The sequence below is a fragment of the Ostrinia nubilalis genome, chromosome 17 (assembly GCF_963855985.1).
Source record: "Ostrinia nubilalis chromosome 17, ilOstNubi1.1, whole genome shotgun sequence".
NCBI lineage: Eukaryota > Metazoa > Arthropoda > Insecta > Lepidoptera > Crambidae > Ostrinia > Ostrinia nubilalis.
The window spans coordinates 2399422-2417991 of NC_087104.1; the positions used below are offsets into that span (position 1 = coordinate 2399422).

An 18570-nucleotide genomic window follows, 5' to 3' on the forward strand; every position below is an offset into this window, starting at 1 on the left:
TCCTTCCGTTCAAGCGTCACACTCACAGCACTTTCTAATACAAATCATATCCAAGTGATACAAATTAAAACAACTTTCAAAATTTTTGGGAATATATTTTAGAATCGAATAAATATAGAATATAACTGCCAAAGTAAACACGGTTCAAAGAGGCGTGGCGTCACCCGACCTTCCGGAAGTTCCGCGCCGGCTAAAAGAATTTCAAGATTACGTCACCCGACCTATCGGTAGATCCTCGGGAGCTTGAGCGATTGGAAAATTTTATTGATTATTTAGAGCTTGGATAATAAATTATACCTAGTTGTTGCAATTCACGAAACTTTGCATGAGGTTAAACATTAATCAGTACATGCACCAATTTTGTTCAGTCTTTTTGTTTATTAATAAATAAAAATATCATACTAAAATTGCATACATATTTGTTTGTATTGGTCTGGGTGTTTTCTTTCCATAATTTATGTATAACGTATGTACGGGGCTCTGTATCAAAAATCAGTATAAGCAATGAGCATCACACCTGGAGTGCATTACCGCAGCAAAATTTTTATAAATGTTGTGCTTTAGAGAGTCGAGAGTATAGCAGATAATTAGTCCATCGTGAGCAGAAATTTGTCCACTAATAGCAAAATTCGTTCAAATTATAGTTTTAAAGTTATTAGGAAAAAACTGATTTTGCTGGGGTAACGTTTCAAACATTACCCTGGCAAAATTTTTTTTTGAAAGTCGTTCTATCCCGGAACTAAATACATGGATAGGAGTCACATGAACTCCAAGTTTTAAATCCGTAGACATCTGCTGCATCTGCCATCTTGTTGGCTAGAAGATTCTTCTATCTTGCAGCTTAGACCTTTAGCTACAGACCTTAGACAGTATTTTTGAAACATTCTCACGCATGGTGGAGGAAGGGACGCTCTAGAGCAGTGGTTCTTAACCGGTGGTCCGCGGACCACTGGTGGTCCCTGGAGCCATTCCAAGTGGTCCACGATGTGCACTTGCACACCTTGGTCAAAACCACTTTTAACTGATTTTTGCAGTCAAACTGGTTTTGACCGATTATGAGGTGGTCCCTGACAAGACAGAAATTTGGTAAAATGGTCCCTTATGACTTAAAGGTTAAGAACCACTGCTCTAGAGACTCAAAACTACAAGGATACACATGAACTCCAGTTTTAAATCCGTTGATATCTGCTGCATCTGCCATGTTTTTGGCTATAAGATTCTTCTATCTTACGGCTTAGACCTTTAGCTACAGACCTTAGACAGTATTTTTGTGAAAATTCTTACGCATGGTGGAGGAAGGGACGCTCTAGACACTCAAGTCTACAAGGAGTCACATGAACTCCAGTTTTAAATCCGTTGACATCTGCTGCATCTGCCATCTTTTTGGCTAGAAGATTCTTCTATCTTACAGCTTAGACCTTTAGCTACAGACCTTAGACAGTATTTTTTATTATTTATTTGTGTCAGTGTGCTCTTCTAAAGAGTGTAAGACGATTGTATGTAGGTAGGTACTATTAAAATGTAATTTTAACTCATTGGTTTCGTCTCATATTTGAGGAATGTACTATGTATCATGAGTAGAGTCTTCGTTTAAAAGGATGCGAACGATTTAAATTTCAATAGGTAGACAAAATTGATAATTATTCTTAATTATCAAAAATTTAAGCTTTTTCCAGTAACACTGATATTATTATACTGTGACTCATCAAAGTCATCATTGTCAAAAATATTGACAAATCGCGAACTGTCACGGCCAAAAAACTGACACGCGTCCGTCCTCCGTAAGCGCCACCGCGCGACTGATTGAGATTGTCCAAGCCGTCATGGACGATTTTTTCCACATTTTTTAACATAGTAACTAAATAAGACGCAATATAAAAATTTCATCCGTTAAAAGCCCTCAAGTTATTTCTGAACTTTAGTTTAGTAAAGGATTTAGAATCTCAAATCGCTTATTTTAAAAATAAAACCATAAATAGAAAACGAATAGAGGTAACTTTGGGAATTTATTCTATCGAGTCAACTTCATCAAATCGTGTTTCCATCCGTTAATAGCCCTAGAAAATATCCTCAACTATGCCCAATGAAAATCTTAGCCTTTAATTTTACTGTTTAGTACCTCAAAAATGAAAAATGAAAACCTCATTTTCGCCATTTTCTCTGCTACCCGGCCTTAACTAACGAAATTATTCGATACTAGCTGACCCAGCGAACTTTGTTCCGCCTTAATGGCAATAAATAAGCACTTTTTTTTTTTCGAACGGGATAAAAAGTATCCTATGTCCTTCTCCTGGCTCTAAACTACCTTCCTGACAATTTTCAGCTAAATCGGTTAAGCCGTTCTTGAGTTATAAGTGGAGTAACTAACACGACTTTCTTTTTTATATATAGATACCTACGTAATCGTGCATTTATTTAGAAGGATGTGGACTGTGAAGTATCAAATTAATAGTATTTTGTTCATTGAGTAAGGGGACAGAAAGATTCAACATTATAACCTTAACTGCACTGATGGATCCGCTCCATATACTTAACACGATTATGTCACTTTTATCATAAGTGAGCTACGGGACCTACTGAATAAGTGTTGATCATCGAGTGTTGAGAGGATTAATAGACTAAGGAATGCAATGAACAATTTGAATTATTTATTTTGTCTATTGATAATGAGGCAAGGTAGACAGACGACCACGTAAAGATTGCAAAGATTACAGGAAGGCGCTGGATGCAGGCCGCTGCCAACCGGCCAATCTGGAAATCATAAAAGGAGGCATTCAGGGACTTAGTGCGAGTTTGCATCAAACGTCTTTGCTGGCGACTGTGTAAAAAAATGGCATTAATAGTATGACAGATTGTACCTTACTTTCAAGAACCAAAATCTTCTAAATATTTTGACATATTCGCTAGCGACGACGTTCGTGCAAACTCGCGCTAAGCACACTCTTCATTTTACTTCCTGTGGCTGAAATGATGATGTTTAACTCATGACTCACTCTTTGCGATAGTTGAACATATTGAAATGCCTGTTAAATCCATTCCAAAGTAGGAATGCTCCTCCTCTTCTAACTTCAACGTGGGTTGCCTCACTCCAGTAATAGCCCAGCCCGTGTACTACAAGCATCATGAATAGTTTAGCGATTTGTAACATTATTTTAATTAAGTAGATCTTCATGGAACGCTCTGTGGAAACATAATTCTCAAATTGCTATAGTTAAATGTTTAGCTGAATGCACGAAGTTGTATTTTGGAGCTGTGCAAGCAATAATATGCGGGGAGATGATTAATGTTGAACAATAAAGAAGATATTTTATTTGTGTTTAATACTGTATCTCATGTTGATAGCCCAATAAAATATATAAATAAATAAATAAATAAATATCGCGAAGCTTCCAGAATGCCACCCAGATGAGTTGGATTCGACTAAAATTGACCTCTTTCTAGAAGTGAGAAGTACTGGACTGTTGTAAGTTGAGCTTCAAATGTAGTCTCCAACCATCAAACGAGTGAGTGCAACACGAACATTTTAACATAAGTTGTTTGTTCATTTTAGACTGATTTTTAATTGGAACCCTTCACTTTATCCCCAAATAACGCTATTTATAATAATTACACTCTAAATGACTGGAAAACCACCTACCCTCTCCAAAATAAGAGGCGTTCATGCAAGGTGCGTGCTCATACTATAAGAGACTTAATAACCGATGATGATGATGATAATGATGAGGTTTTAATGAAATAAATACCTTACAATAAACCTTCAAGATCAATAATATACACGTGTACAAACATTTACATTGAATACAGCAGTTAAAGCAATCGATAAAAATGCCTATGCAATTTAAAGTAATCTGTTTTTAATAACGAACAAACATATCTATTAAAAGATTAATTACACATCACGAACCGTTTAACTGCAGTTCACTATTGAACTTAAAATCGTCCAATGGAATGCTAACCATCCAAACAATTCAACGTTAGGTAAAGGCGTGTGGTGTGGTGTCAAATGTAGCGTTTTGTTTTTCCAGTCAAAATTACTTAGCAATATTTTTAAATTGAATCGATTGATAAAATTGCCCAGGCGTTACATGTCTTTTTTAAAGACTTCAATGTTTTACTGTTCTGTAACGTAACATTAACTTACTAGGTACATAATTGACTGTTGTTTGTAACTGTAGTTATTTAGTACTGCATGTAGATGAAATATGGTAATTGTTTTATTTTAAAGTAAAATAAATACTTTTACACAGAATGAAGTTTAAAAGTTTTGTTCTTGACAGATTTTCAGCTAAATCAATCTGAAACTTACTGAATTCTATTTCGTCTCTATTTTTTCATACCAAAAAAACTTTAACGTAAAAAAATATTTATAACAGTGATCCGCTCATTCCACGAATGTAACCTAAGATGTCTCCCTAACCAAATGCAATTAAAATTGTCAGCTAAAAAAGAAAATTAATCCGATGACCTTAGCACAGCAAGTTTAGTACTCGGTGTCATCTTCTAAACAAGGCATGCGCAAGATTCACTATATCGACCTGTATTTTTTGCTATCCCTCTTTGGCATTAGGCCTTGCGCAAACGTAGATTCGCTCTTTTTTAAATTTTTATGAGTTGTTTTTCCGGTTCTTTTTTTCTAATGTTCATTCATACATTTTTTATTTATCTCGGAACAAAATAACCATGTTTGCATTGTGGTTAGTTTTTCCCGGTTTTCTTTCTTATGTTCATTCATACATTTATTATTTATCTCGGAACTAAGTAACCAGTTTAATACCTAGAAGATGCAAAAATACTTTCTCTGTTTTAAATACTACTTAGTACCTACTAAATATACCACGGGCTGGAATACGTAGCGTGGGCAGGCCTCCTACTAGGTGGACCGACGATCTGGTAAAGGTCGCGGGAAGAACCTGGATGCGGGCAGCGCAGGACCGTTCTTTATGAACCTTGGGGGAGGCCTTTGTCCAGCAGTGGAACAGTGTAAAAGTGGCTGAAACGAACGAACGAACCTATTAAATATTATGACTCTTCACATAACTGTATAGATGTCCATTCTCACCAAACATTGACATTAGACATTAGAAAAAGGCATTAAACATCCTGTATAAGGCAGTCGAGTTATTGATAGTTAAACAAAAACTATCTACTTTTGCGATATAATATCTGGACACATGGCTGCATAGTGTGTGGTCCTCTCAAGTTTTCGTCTGCGCCAGGCCTAACATCAACGTATAGTACGCAACATCTCATTATGGTGATAGTGGAAAATTGATGAATGAGTTCAATATGGCAAAGTATTGAAGTTTGAGGCTGTGGAAGCTAAAGAAAAAGCCTAGAAGCTGTTTGCGTAATAAATAGGCTCATATTCCACAATCATCATTATCATCTCAGCCATAGAACGTCCTCTGCTGAACATAGGCCTCCCCCAATGCTTTTCATGTTGCCCGGTTGGTAGCGGCCTGCGTCCAGCACCTTCTTTATGATGTCGTCGGTTCACCTTGTGGGTGGAAGTCACACGCTGCGTTTTCCGGTACGCGGCCTTCACTCCAGAACCATATTCCACAAAAATTGGATAAATTAACCTTGCTATTTGAATATGAATATACAGGTACCGTAAAGTTATTAAGACCTTTGTCATGTATTATGGAGCTGCGTGCAAGTTTAATTTCAGGATCTAAAATATTGTTTAAGAGTTAATTTAAGGCAGAGATATACCTATTTAAGGGGCTCTATGTGGATTATTCCAGCGTTATTTATTTATTTTGCTTCGATACCTTTTTCGTTTACCATGACTCAGATTATTTAGGCAAGACAAAAAGGTTAAGTTATTTATTGGGCATTAGTTTGTTGTAATTATGTTTGACGTCTAATCGATTAAAGGTCTACTTTGTTAATAAATGGACAAACTAGTTCACTCAGTGAGTGAGCATTGATAGAAATGATAGGTTTTTTCTACACATTGAAGATTTTTTTTGTGGTCTTTTTGCAATAATTTTTGATATAAGTAATTGGTTTTTGGTATAAAGTAAATTTTAGTCAATTATTTACTTTTTGTACACCCGTCGTATTTTTCTATGAACAAAGCGAATTATCCACGTGTGTCAAAGAGTGAAAAAATAATTAAATATGAAAAAAAAAAACTTTTCTTTACGTAAATCGATTAAGTTACTGATTCTGAATCGCTCCTAAAAATTTGGACACTGTTTGCAAATTCACCCTGTATACGTATAGCACGAGTTAGTGGATGAAGCTCACAACCAAATGAAGTGTACGAGGACCGTCCCTCACAATAAATACTCCTGGCACAAGGTCGTAAAACAATTGGCCTCAAAATGGCGGCAGTTTCGCAAATCGTAAAATGCGTGCTCTTCATTAGCTGATATCAGATGTGTGTGTCCGTTGTAACACGAGAATACACAAGATAAAGTCTGTTGTAGAGTAAGGAGGAAGTAAAAATTTGTTTGCCATATTTTGTTGAAATTAGGAAATACATATAAATCACTTCAGGGTTACCTAAATTTCGCCAGTCATCGTCATCAGCATCAGCATGTGAATAAAGGAAAGTGGGAAAATGCATTCGAGAGTGTGAAATCGGGTAGTTTTACCTCCAAAGTTTATGCATAACTACTTCACTATTTACATAATTATTCATCATCCCCATTTCCGCCACAGGACGTCTACCGTGCTTAGAAAAAAAGTCTCCTCCATGATTTTCACATTAGCTGGTTGAAAGCGACTAGCCACCAGCGCCTATCTGCTACCTTCCTAAGGTCACTGTCCACCTGTGGACGTCCCACACTGTACTTACTTACATCTTACTTACATAGATTTTGTAGGACGAAGATGGGTCGCAGTTCATCAATTGTTCGTGTATCTCGTTTGTACAATGATCTCAGCAAGAAGTTGCCAGAACTTGATATACATTTTCAAAGCCTCGCTGGTTTCTTAAAAACAATTAGGACGGGTGACGTGCCCCTGGTGGCATGCATCTAGGAGGCCTCTTATTATTTTATTTTTTGTTGCTTTCTTTTTGTTGCTTAAATTCAAAGTTGTAATTAGGTACTATATTATGTTATTGTATTGTGTAAAGTTCACGGGTTGCTTACATTATAATATTATGCATGCTGTGGTTATCGTTTGTGTGGGAGCAGTTAGCTAGAGACCTTCGGCTTAATTTTTTAATTGTGTTTAATACTGTATCTCATGTTGATAGCCCAATAAAATAAATAAATAAATAAATAAATCACATATTTTTACCGTGCTTTAACGTTTTACATTGATAACAAGCTTTTGTATCATGCACGACTTTGCAATATTTACTTTTATAGACCCATCTGCGTGTGCGACCATTTTGTTTAACTTATTTATGACAACTTACATTAGACTTCTACAAATTATGAGATGTCTCGTTAGGGCAAGACAGATATGCAGTCTCACTCAGAAATTATTTATTAGACAAACTTGTTAACACAGTCATCTTCAGTTTATATTTTTATGATGTAACTCTTGATTTAATGAGCATCATCAGAGAGAATCGCCTGTATGTCTAAAATGGTTGGCATTTTAGATGTGTTTCAGGTTTGAAATTTTCAGGATATTAGTGAATTAGCTTAAATTTGATTGTTTTACGGCCTTAAAATCTTGTTACTAATTAGTCTAAAAAGATATTTTTGATTTTGATTTTTTGATTTTGATCATTACCTACTGATTCACTAAACACAGGCCTGTACGCAAAAGGGATGGCGGTTATCAACTTTTATTTTATTTATCGCTATTACATTGATGATTACCTACTTAGGTGCATATTAAGCAGCAATGGAGCGTTGTCTGTATTTACCAAAAGACTACATGTCTATTAGTAATTCGTAGGATAGTGTTAAAAAAAGATCCTTTTAGATTTAGATTTTATACAGGGTGTCCCAGAACGGGTGAATTAAACTGATAGGGGAGCTAGCTCTACTAATTTACTATCCCAAAAAAATATGAACAAAAAATTTTGAGTTCGGATTTTTTTTTTAAATAAAGTGATCTAAACTCGAAATCTAGTCATTATTTTCAAAAGTTTGTTTACAGATAAACGAAGCGATCATGTACAATTGATATTAGTAAGAAAAAAGTACAAATAAACTCCAAACGCAGCAATTATAGCCAGATACTTAGGCAAAGCTGATTTATTTTCACTTTTTCAAAAAAAAAAATTTTGTTTTCTTATGCGCTTTATTTTTTTTTTCATATTTTTTGGGGATAGTACATTAGTAGAGCTACCTCCCCTATCAGTTTGATTCACACATTCTGGGACACCCTGTATATTATAAATAATTAATTTTATCAAAATATTTCAATTCGAAATGTCAATTCACAGGATTATAAAAAATATCATTTAAGTAATAAAACATGTTGAATAAAAATATGCATAATTTTATAAAGTTTCAGAGTTTAAAAACTATTTTTTTATCATGTAGAGCACATATTACTTTTGAAAATCTATGATATCATATTTATTTAATACTCAATTAGCTCATGGACCAATAAAAAACTCATAAATATTATTATTTGATTTACGACTTTTATATTGGGAGGAGTAAAATTAGTACCATAAAAATTGATGATATAATAACTATACTTCAAATAAATCAGATCCTATCGAGACAGTCATAAATACTTTAAAAAACTGAACGCGAACAAAAACACATATACCTAGTTAATAGTGATTGATTTTGCAATCAAAGTCATAAAAATTAATATAAATAACTAAACATTTCATTAAGTATAATATTAATTAATGAAGTATGGTATATGTTATGTAACAGAGTGATAAGTGTAGCATTATTGTCACCATTTACCTACTAAAAGTGATGGAAGTTATTTGCACATTAACTCAACTTTTTCAATAAGTGGATTAAACTATGAACTATGTAGGTAATATTATGACAGGGTGATAAGTATGGCAAATCATCATCATCATCATTTCAGCCATAGGACGTCCACTGCTGAACATAGGCCTCCCCCAATGCTTTCCATGTTGATCGATTGGTAGCGGCCTGCGTCCACCGCTTCCGGTACGCGGGATCCATTCCAGAAACTTGCTGCCCCATCGGCAGTCAGTTTTACGTACTATGTGCCCTGCCCATTGCTACTTCAGCTTGCTAATCCGTCGAGCTATGTCGGCGACTTTAGTTCGTTTACGGATCTCCTCATTTCTGATTCGACGTATTGCAAATAGTCACTATTTACTAATAGTGAAATGGGAAGACAGTTTTAAATAAAATGCAATCAACTTATTACCGAATTTGACAAAGGAATTAGCAAAATTCTTAATATGTTGAGCATCCCTAATAAAACTTTTTTATCACATAAAAATTCATATTTTACACAATTTTCAAATTTCTCCAACTTTTTATCCAATATTATTATTCCATTTATTTTATAGTCTAGGTCTAAAACAAATAATATCACCAACAAAACGCTACGTAAAACAAACAATCGAAATGATTGCACATCCAATGTACCTACTTATATACACTTATACATCCGTTTCCTTCACGAAAACCTTCAAGACTCATGCCGATATCATAAAGAATCGATAAACGGTCCGATTGAAAAAACTTTAATCGATTTTACGAATTAATTAACACGGCATGACCGATCCACCCGGAAGCTGGGGCATATGCGTAGATCTGATGCGCAAAAATGTATGTATGATGTATGAATGCATTTCGACACCTTCAGGTTCAATTGTCGTATAAACCATTTTGGCCAAATTGAGTTATATATACCATTTTAATCAGAATTTTTTTCTCTATCGAGCTGTATATTCGATATATTGAAATTCGCTAAAAAATGTTTATACGCCCCAAAAAACTATAGCCTAAAAGATAAATAAATACCTTATAAACGATGTAAAAACCGAACGCTTGTTTTTGGTATTTTTGCTAAGATGTATCAACCATACATTTTTTAAGCCAGGATGTAAAACTCTCTCGTAATTGAAAATGGTTTTTACGCCCAAAGACATGGCCAGATATTTGGATCCAACGTCGTAAGTCCACGTATTCAATATGGTAATTATCTGTTTTATATTCATATTCATTTATTTATTGCATCACATATGTATGTATGGACAGTAAGTAAGTTATTCTTAATTATAAAGTTAAAGAAAGTTGATTGTTTCTACTTTTAAAGATAATAACTAGATATGTAGGTATTAAGGTTGCTTTCCAGGTTCCAGTACATTCGTGAATTGATCTCGACTAAATGGGATGAATTCAAGACTTTTTAACAAAGAAAACAAGCCATACTGTGCTCATGAAGGCTATTTATACCCTTTTGATATGCTCTGTAATAATTTATTACTTTACAAGTACTATTAGGGATGATGACTAGGTAATGAAATCGAAATTCTATTTAGTCCGTCAGACAGATAATTAGAAAATATTAGACTCATATTTTTTTCCATAATCAAATAACTACAGTGTTATATTGAGTTGAAATGTCGCGTGACGTCACTTTTGAGTAAAAATTCTACTCAAGCGTGACGTATCGCGCCATTTCAACTCGATGTAGCACTGTTATTATTTAATTATGAAAGAAAATAAAAAATATGAGTCTAATATTTTCTAATTATCTGTCTGACGGACAAATAATTGAAATTTTGTCATCTAGCCTTTTCTTTTAGCTATAATAAATTTGGGTTTCTTGTAAAGATATAAATTCCTTAGAGAAATTCTCAAAAAATTACAAATCCTTCTCCTGAGCATACTGGGGCTCTTCTCTTTATGCAAAATTTATCATAACCAAACGAATTCAATATGCGTCAGCAGAGAACCAGGAAAGCTGTCTTAATGTTTTGCTGTAATTGTATTTTTTTGTTCAAAATTTATGGTGATTATTTTTGTTTAAAATTATTCGTTTTGCCATAATTTTCCTGCAAAATTGTAAAAAAAACAATAAACTTGTTATTTTTCGTATGCAAGCAAATGTATTATTTCTACCTCAACCAAATATAGTTTTTACACTGTTAAATATCTTTGTGCAAATTCTCTAAACAACAAAAGCCTGGAAATAGTAAACAATACATTATTTACATGTATACTTTTAATAATACATTTGAATAAATCACTTTATCAATGGGTATATAAACCAAAAAAATTACATCTAATGGTCTTTAAGCCATAAATTTCAGTCTCGTGTTTACTGAAAAATCAAATACGACGTAAAGAGTTATTTTTAGGTCCAATATAATGGGTCGTATAAACCACCGAGTGCCTTTTTTAAGGACGTAACTCCAAGCTAACTTTAAAACTACTGAAGATGCCCATTTTTTAAATATCTAGACTTTTTCATCGCAAGAATTGAAAAATGTTTTCTTATGGTCATTTTTTTATAACTTCTCAAATAAAAAAGTTACGATTTTTTTATTTAAAAAAAAAACGTTTTTTGGCTCTCCTGAAAAGTAGGGTTTTGGTTTATACGACAATTGAACCTGAAGGTATCGATTTGTTAAACGCCCCCGGTGTCTGACACGACCTTTAGGTCATTAAGGACAATTAATTTTGTGTCTGGTGCACTAATAGTTGTCATGATGATTGAGCGGGCAGTGCGAATCTGAGATGAGTCATTCAGACTTGAAGCAACTTAATATTAGCTTGAGTGTAGGCTACATCGATTTGTAAACGCACACACATAATTTTATGAGCTTTTAAAAAATCGATTATTTTAGAGATTTATTGAAAATTAGGATTATAACATCATCCGGGTGTGATCATAATTAACTAAAGTTACTTGAAAGGTATTAATGTCGAATTTTACAGACATGTATCTGAAAACTTACACGTTTCAGTACTCGAATGAAGTGTAGTATCCTTTAATGGGGTCTGTAAAATGTGACTGATAAAAATGGCAGCTACTCTATGGATAAACAGTGCTGCCAATCGGTAAAGTATAACTACTACTAAAGTAAGGAAAAATACAATCTTTGACTGGTTTAGAATAAAGGACCCGTCCATGTCTCCCAACTGCCCATCCCTCCTCTACTTAAGTATTTTTAGCGAATGACTCTCACAAAAAATACATCGATGACTTTTCTGTTATTGTTGTGTTTGTCACTCCTAAGGCCCAGAACAGACGGTGAAACGCAACTGCAACGAAACTGCAACTTTCTGATGATTCTGATGGAGAGAAACTGAAACTGAAAGTTTTAAACTGGTCGCGTCATGTGTGGTCTCTCTAAGAATCAATCATAGGAACTCCGTGTCAAGACAGTCATCCTGTCCAATGATTATTGAAATAATTCAAACACATCGCAAACTTCATGTGACCGCTTCTATTTTTAGTTCTGCTCATTATTATTAACAGAGATAACATAGTTAATATGGAAATTCAACACCTCAGACTTTCGTTGCAAAATAGCTTCTCTTCCAACTACATAAGGTTCTAGATGTGCTGCCGTCTGTATTCACTCGGGTGCATTCTCACTGCACTGATTGCATCTATGCAAAGGCATTGCAGCGACCCCTCGTGGACATTTTGAAAGATCTCGTTTGTTCGCGCGGGAAATAGGTGAATTGTCGTTACATTCTCATTGTGGTGCTTTAGTTAAGATAAAATGATAAATTGACACCTGATTGTGGTATAATTGTCTTTATTTTATCAGTTGTTTTGTTACTTGATTTCTAGCTACGCTCGTGAAAGAATGTTGTAAAACTATGTTCGTTTTTGCTACTTGATAGAATTTATTAATTTTTATCTTCCTGAAAGAATGTTTAAGTTCTTTCTGTTGAAAGTTCTTTAGACGTGTGGATCCGGAAGAGTAGGACTTCAACACTTATCCTGTGAATGGCGTAAGAGACGACTAAGAGAGAAATATGCGAAATGATGATGATGATGCTTGATGCCTCAATCCGTCTAGCTAGTGTGGGAAGAATACGCCAAATCGTCCATTTTCCTCTGGTAAATTGGAGTTGGTCGTATTCCTGCGTTCCTGAAACCCACGATAGTCATCTAGCTGTTAAAATTAGCTATCTGAGAATTATAAATTGGTGAAGCGGGTCCGAAAAATTGATGACTCCATCTTTGCAATTATTAATGGGCTACATGTTGCTAAGTGAAATCAAAACAGACATTATACCTTTTTTGTATGTCTTCACGAAGTCCAACTTGTTTCATCAGTTTTTTGCTAATTTTTGAAAGTCAATCAGCATACAGTCTGGCAGGTCAGACTCTACATTTTTATTGGAAAATAGCTACTATTTACTACTAGATTAAATGCCACAGTGTTAAGCTTGATATGCCACTTGTATAAACTGACTCATTCTAAATACGAGCTTCTGCTGATGACTTCAACTTGAAGTTTTAAATCTATCATTAAATCATTAAGTTACTATGATAGATGAAAAACCGTTGTCCCGTGTTCAAAATTCCATGACAACCAAAAGACGTCCACTGTTGGGCAAAGGCCAAATGTAGGTATAGGCACTAATCCCACCTCTTGTTCTACCTACTGAATTCCTGTGTAGTCAGGATCTACATTCTACAGCTTGACCGCTAATAAAAACCCTACCAATGAAAGTCAAGTTTGTCCAGGGGGAAATTTAACTGTCATTAGATCCGCAACGAAGATAATCAGAAGAACCTATAGGGATTTCGAAGTTATGGATAAACTTTGTAAGATGTGTGTATAGTGTGATGAGCATCACATTACTACTATACTATTATAATTTATAGCGCTACTATACTATTTAACTATACTATATACTATACTTGTAAACTATTATACTCAAAGAAAAAAATTACTTATTCGACAAATTATTAAAAAAATAAATAGTACATACCCGACAAACTTAATGAACTTTTGAATTAAGAATAATAAAAATATATTACAATTTTTCTGATTATACGTCAATCATCAATCATCAAAGTAATCAATCATTATAGGCTCACAAAGGGTTTAATTGACTTCTATTTACGGATCGAAATGATCCATATTCGAGTCTAAATTTAGAAGCGACTAAAATGGTCGCTGAAATCGTCTACGTTTATGTTTAAAGCTTTTTAATTAAACTAAATCCTTAAAGACCTAATTATTTTTAATTAAACGCTGCATCTTAATGAAACCGTGTCTTTATAATATAACTTCTATAATAATCTGACTCATTAAAGTTCGTATGGACATCCGTAACAATTAAATGTTTGCACGATATTAATTAATTTCTTAAAACAAATCAATGTTGTACACTGCTTAATCCATATACAAAATGCAAATGTTTGTCTGAATATTATGTTTTCACACATGACTTACTGAAACATTTTAGTGTTGTCAAGTTTTGGAGAAAGAGAGTTTTAGAGATCGGACCTTGGAATAAGTTGTAAAATATTTAGGGTGGAAAATGAACCTTAAAAGGGACTGAAGTTTTAAAAGGGGATGAAAGTTTGTGTGCAAAAACTTTTATTTTTCAAGTTAAACATCTGAAGATTAATTTCCATAAGCTTTCAGGAGCTTTAATTACATAAAGCGCGGTTCAGATTTTCCGCTTCCGAGAGAGTTTTCCCGCGCAAAGCTGCCAGCAGTTTGTAACGTTATAAGGCTTAAACCACTGAAGATTTCAACAAATTAAAAATATACAAGGACTAGAAACACAGACAGACAAACGAATGGCCAGAGAACTCCATTAGCCAAATGCACTAAATCATGAATGCACCTAATCATCCAGACAATACGAGTCTAGCTTTCGTTGCAAGTTCAATTTGTTTGATCCATTATTAATTACAAACCTTGGGTTGTTCATTGCTCTTCTTTGACAGTCGAGGTCAATCCACGTTCGGTAGCTAAAAAACTATGGCTAAATAATTAACTGGCCATGCATATCTTTAAAATTCTCGTTTATTATATTCCATAAAGCATTACGTCATAATATGCGTGAGCTGTACAGGATTAGGATCGTCTCAGATAGTATATAATGGGTCAAATCGAGTCGGATCATCACAGTTTGTGGTGAGCTTCACATTTGGTAGTTTCAAGTTGCAGTCCGAGCCTATTATTCAACATGAAACTGGTAATGTGATTTGGAACTTGGGGGTTGGACATTGAGTTCGGTTTTGTGTTTTTGGTCTAGAATTCGCGGATGATCTAGACCTTGATTTGAAAATTTTCCAATTTTGACGTTGATTAATTTTTCAGTGGTTGATTTTGATCGTAATTACATTTTTAAACGTTTTTGTTTAAATTAACAAATTTTCCAGTCGATATGTCAGGATTCAATAAGATGTTCAAAAAAAAATTATTCTAAAAAGTATTGTTAAAAATATCAGCCATTTTTTCCAATGTTTCTAGTGTTTTAGAAGTGACTTTGTCAAACAAATGAAACAGGTGTATTTTCCCAACTTTACTTTTCTCCAAAACTTTAATTTTGAATCTTCTTTTATCCAGTTCATCATTGCCGGTCTTATTGCCGTGAGCGCCGCCGCTCGCTTGGAGCACCTTGAGCGTGGCTACCTTCCCCCTGACCAGGCTGGAAGCCAGGGTTTCGGGGCCAGAGGTAGCTCAGGCTTTGGATCTAGTGGCTCCAGCGGTTTCGGTGGAAGCGGATCAAGTGGATTCGGTGGCAGTGGATCTAACGGTTTGTCCTTAATCTGGAGTTAAGCTTCAATTAAGTTTTGATTGAAATACGTCTAGAATATTAGATTCTTCGAGACTAATAGATTGCTTATTATTATTATTGATAGTGATGATACGTGGTTTAATGTTGATTTAGTTAATAGCTTTGTCAGAAATGTTTGAGCCTTATTTAGAAACTCCTTGCGCATTTTTTGTGGAATAACACTGATAATAATTATATTATCTCTACAATGTTCAATTTTCATAGGCTTTGGTGCTAGTGGCTCAAACGGTTTCGGCTCGGCCTCTGCCAAATCTGGCTTCCACTCTGGCGCGTCTGGTGCCTTCGGCGCTGCCACCATCAACCAGTACCTGCCCCCTGACCACGACCACTCTTCAGGATCTGGTTCTTTCGGTGGATTTGGCTCTCAGTCCCAGGGTAAGTTCCACTTTGTGTCTTTATTCAGAAAAAAGGGATAAAATAAACCTTAAAAGGGGAGAAACAGAGCATACAATATCTTAAACGGCGTTGTTCAATAATGAACATTTTATTTGGTCAGCAAAGCAACTATTGAAAAATATAAATTATCAAGTTTAGCATCAAACTGTAGTGACGTGCTTATCATAAAATTACCCCAAATTGAGCTCAAACTTGTGACCTCTAACTTCCAAGTCCATGTCGCACATCACCCGATTATCTTATCAAATTTGGCAAATTACATGTTATCCAAACTGTAACGTCGCCGAGGTTGTCAAATTAGGCTTGTCAACATGATGTTTTGACAAGTGTAATTGGAGGTAATCTGTGTCATGGTCCCAAACAATGCTCAAGATCTTATCATCATAATGAAATATAATAGGAGAAGGCTCCTTCTACGCCACCATTCACCATTTTAGTGTGTTTAAATCGGTCATATTATAGATGTTCCTAAAGAGCACTTTAGTATTTTTCAATCGGAGATTAAGTGTAAAGCCGCCTTTTGGAACTAAGACCTTTAATTACCATAAAACTTAAAAGGGCGTAAAACCTTTTGGAACTGTGAACTTACCAAAGAACTTAAAAGGGCGAATTCTATGATAACATAATCTCAAATTGTTTTACGGAACATTAAGTCAAATACCTTTAACACGATGGCTTTACAAGAAATTGGAAGATTCATGTTCGACATTATTTTTTAGTTTTTTTTCTTGATTTATCTTAGTAGTGCGTATTTGGTGTACAGAGGACTTACTGTAATGTATCTCCATTATCTACTGCACAAGTTGAAAAAGCTCGGATAGCAACCACCCAAGTGCTTAACGAACAGCAGCATTTTTTGTAACCGAAAACAATAAGCCGTCTGCTAATCAATACATAAGATTTATTGATGAGTTTTTAACATGATGAGCAGTTTAATTTACGATGGACATATTACAGGAGAACATAAAAAGATTTTGCCAATAACTTTTTTGCAAACGCAAAAAGTAGAGTATCCGTATCAGTATCACGTAATACTGAGTCATCGTGACTTTTTTAATAAAAATATAACAGACAAATTGGGATTTAATTATACTAATAATTTAAGTTCATAAATCAAGCTTTTAGTTCAAAGTTCGCTGAAGTAAAAATGACGCGTCAGAAAAGACAGTCCTCTTTTCGTTTCAACAAAAAGATGTCAGCTGCTGGACGAAGACCTCCCCATCCCCAAGGATTTCCACAAAGACCAGTCCTGCGCTGTCCTTATTCAGATGCTTCCTGTGACCTTCACCATAATCATCTTTTAGACAATATCACTTAACAAATTATTTCTTTATTTCTAGCTGGATCTGGATTCGCTTCCCAGCGTAGCCAGCCCAACCAGCAGTATGGTGCCCCTAAATTCGGCTCCGCTGCCAACGGCTTTGGTCAGCAATCTGGTGCCTTCGGTCAGCACTCTGGTTCCTCCTTCGGTCAGCAGTCTGGTTCTGGTTTCGGTCAACAGTCTGGTTCCTTCGGTCAACAGTCTGGTGGTTTCGGTCAGCAGTCTGGTGGTTTTGGCCAGCAATCTGGTGCCTCCCTTGGCGCTGCTGGCCGTCAGTACCTTGCCCCCAAGACTGGATCTAGCGGATCTAGTGGATCTAGCTTCCAGAACATCCCCCAACAAGCCTTCGACGAACAGACCGGATACCACTATTAGGAGTAGAGATATTAGCGAAATTGTGTTCGAAAATGCAACAAATGTGTTCTCAAGTGTATAAATAAAATTATGACTGGAATATGCATTTTATTTTTTGTAAAATATAAGTTACCTCAGTAATTAAATCTTCTTGACTGAAGTTTTTATAGCTCTTCCTGACGCTAGAAACTAATATTAATGTTTGATTTTTCCAATGAGAAATATAAATTTCAAGGAAATGAGAAATCAAAAACCAATCATCATTCCAATCAGTCTAATAACCTAATAATTGCAATGGCAAATTGTGGGCTATTCGTACAAGCAAAGTTTAAAAGTTCAAAAATATAATTAGATATAGAAAAAAAGAGCAATAACCAGAAGTAGTGGCCATTTTTTGAGTTATAAACATCTTTTTCAAAATCATACTCGTAATAACAAAAAATGGCTCGAGATGACCACAAAAACTTAATCTGCAAGTTATGATCCACAACATTTATGTAACACCTCAAAGCTGAATTGAAGAAGCATAAATTAATAAGAGCACCCGCAAACTATAGAATTTTTAACCGACTACAAAAAGAAGGAGGATCTCAATTGGTTGGTATTTTTTATTGGTCAATAGTTTGGTTCGCTTCTAAACCTAGGCGCAGACCACCTACATTTAGTTGGCCGTTAGTTGGGTCGGGCTGTTAACCAGTATGGGTATGTGGAAGTGCGCATATTACAATCAATCTTCATACAAATTAAAATTGGACCCAACTATCGTCCGACTAAAAGCCGGTGGTCTGCGCCTAGGCTGATTTGTATTAAGAATTGGCCGATACCAAATCGGTGTAATGTGCG

At 35.0% G+C, this 18570-nt stretch overlaps 2 protein-coding genes across 2 annotated transcripts in view; both read left to right on the forward strand.

Moving 5' to 3' along the window:
• LOC135079825 (pupal cuticle protein 27-like) overlaps positions 1-18570 on the forward strand; it is a 363223-nt gene that overhangs the window by 333449 nt on the left and 11204 nt on the right. The window lies entirely within an intron of this gene.
• LOC135079626 (keratin, type I cytoskeletal 9-like) lies at positions 14964-17827 on the forward strand. The gene is made up of 4 exons (XM_063974250.1): positions 14964-15050; positions 15425-15614; positions 15861-16031; positions 17393-17827. The coding sequence occupies exons 1-4, from the start codon at positions 15042-15044 to the stop codon at positions 17746-17748; spliced, it is 726 nt and encodes a 241-aa protein (XP_063830320.1). The 5' UTR covers positions 14964-15041; the 3' UTR covers positions 17749-17827.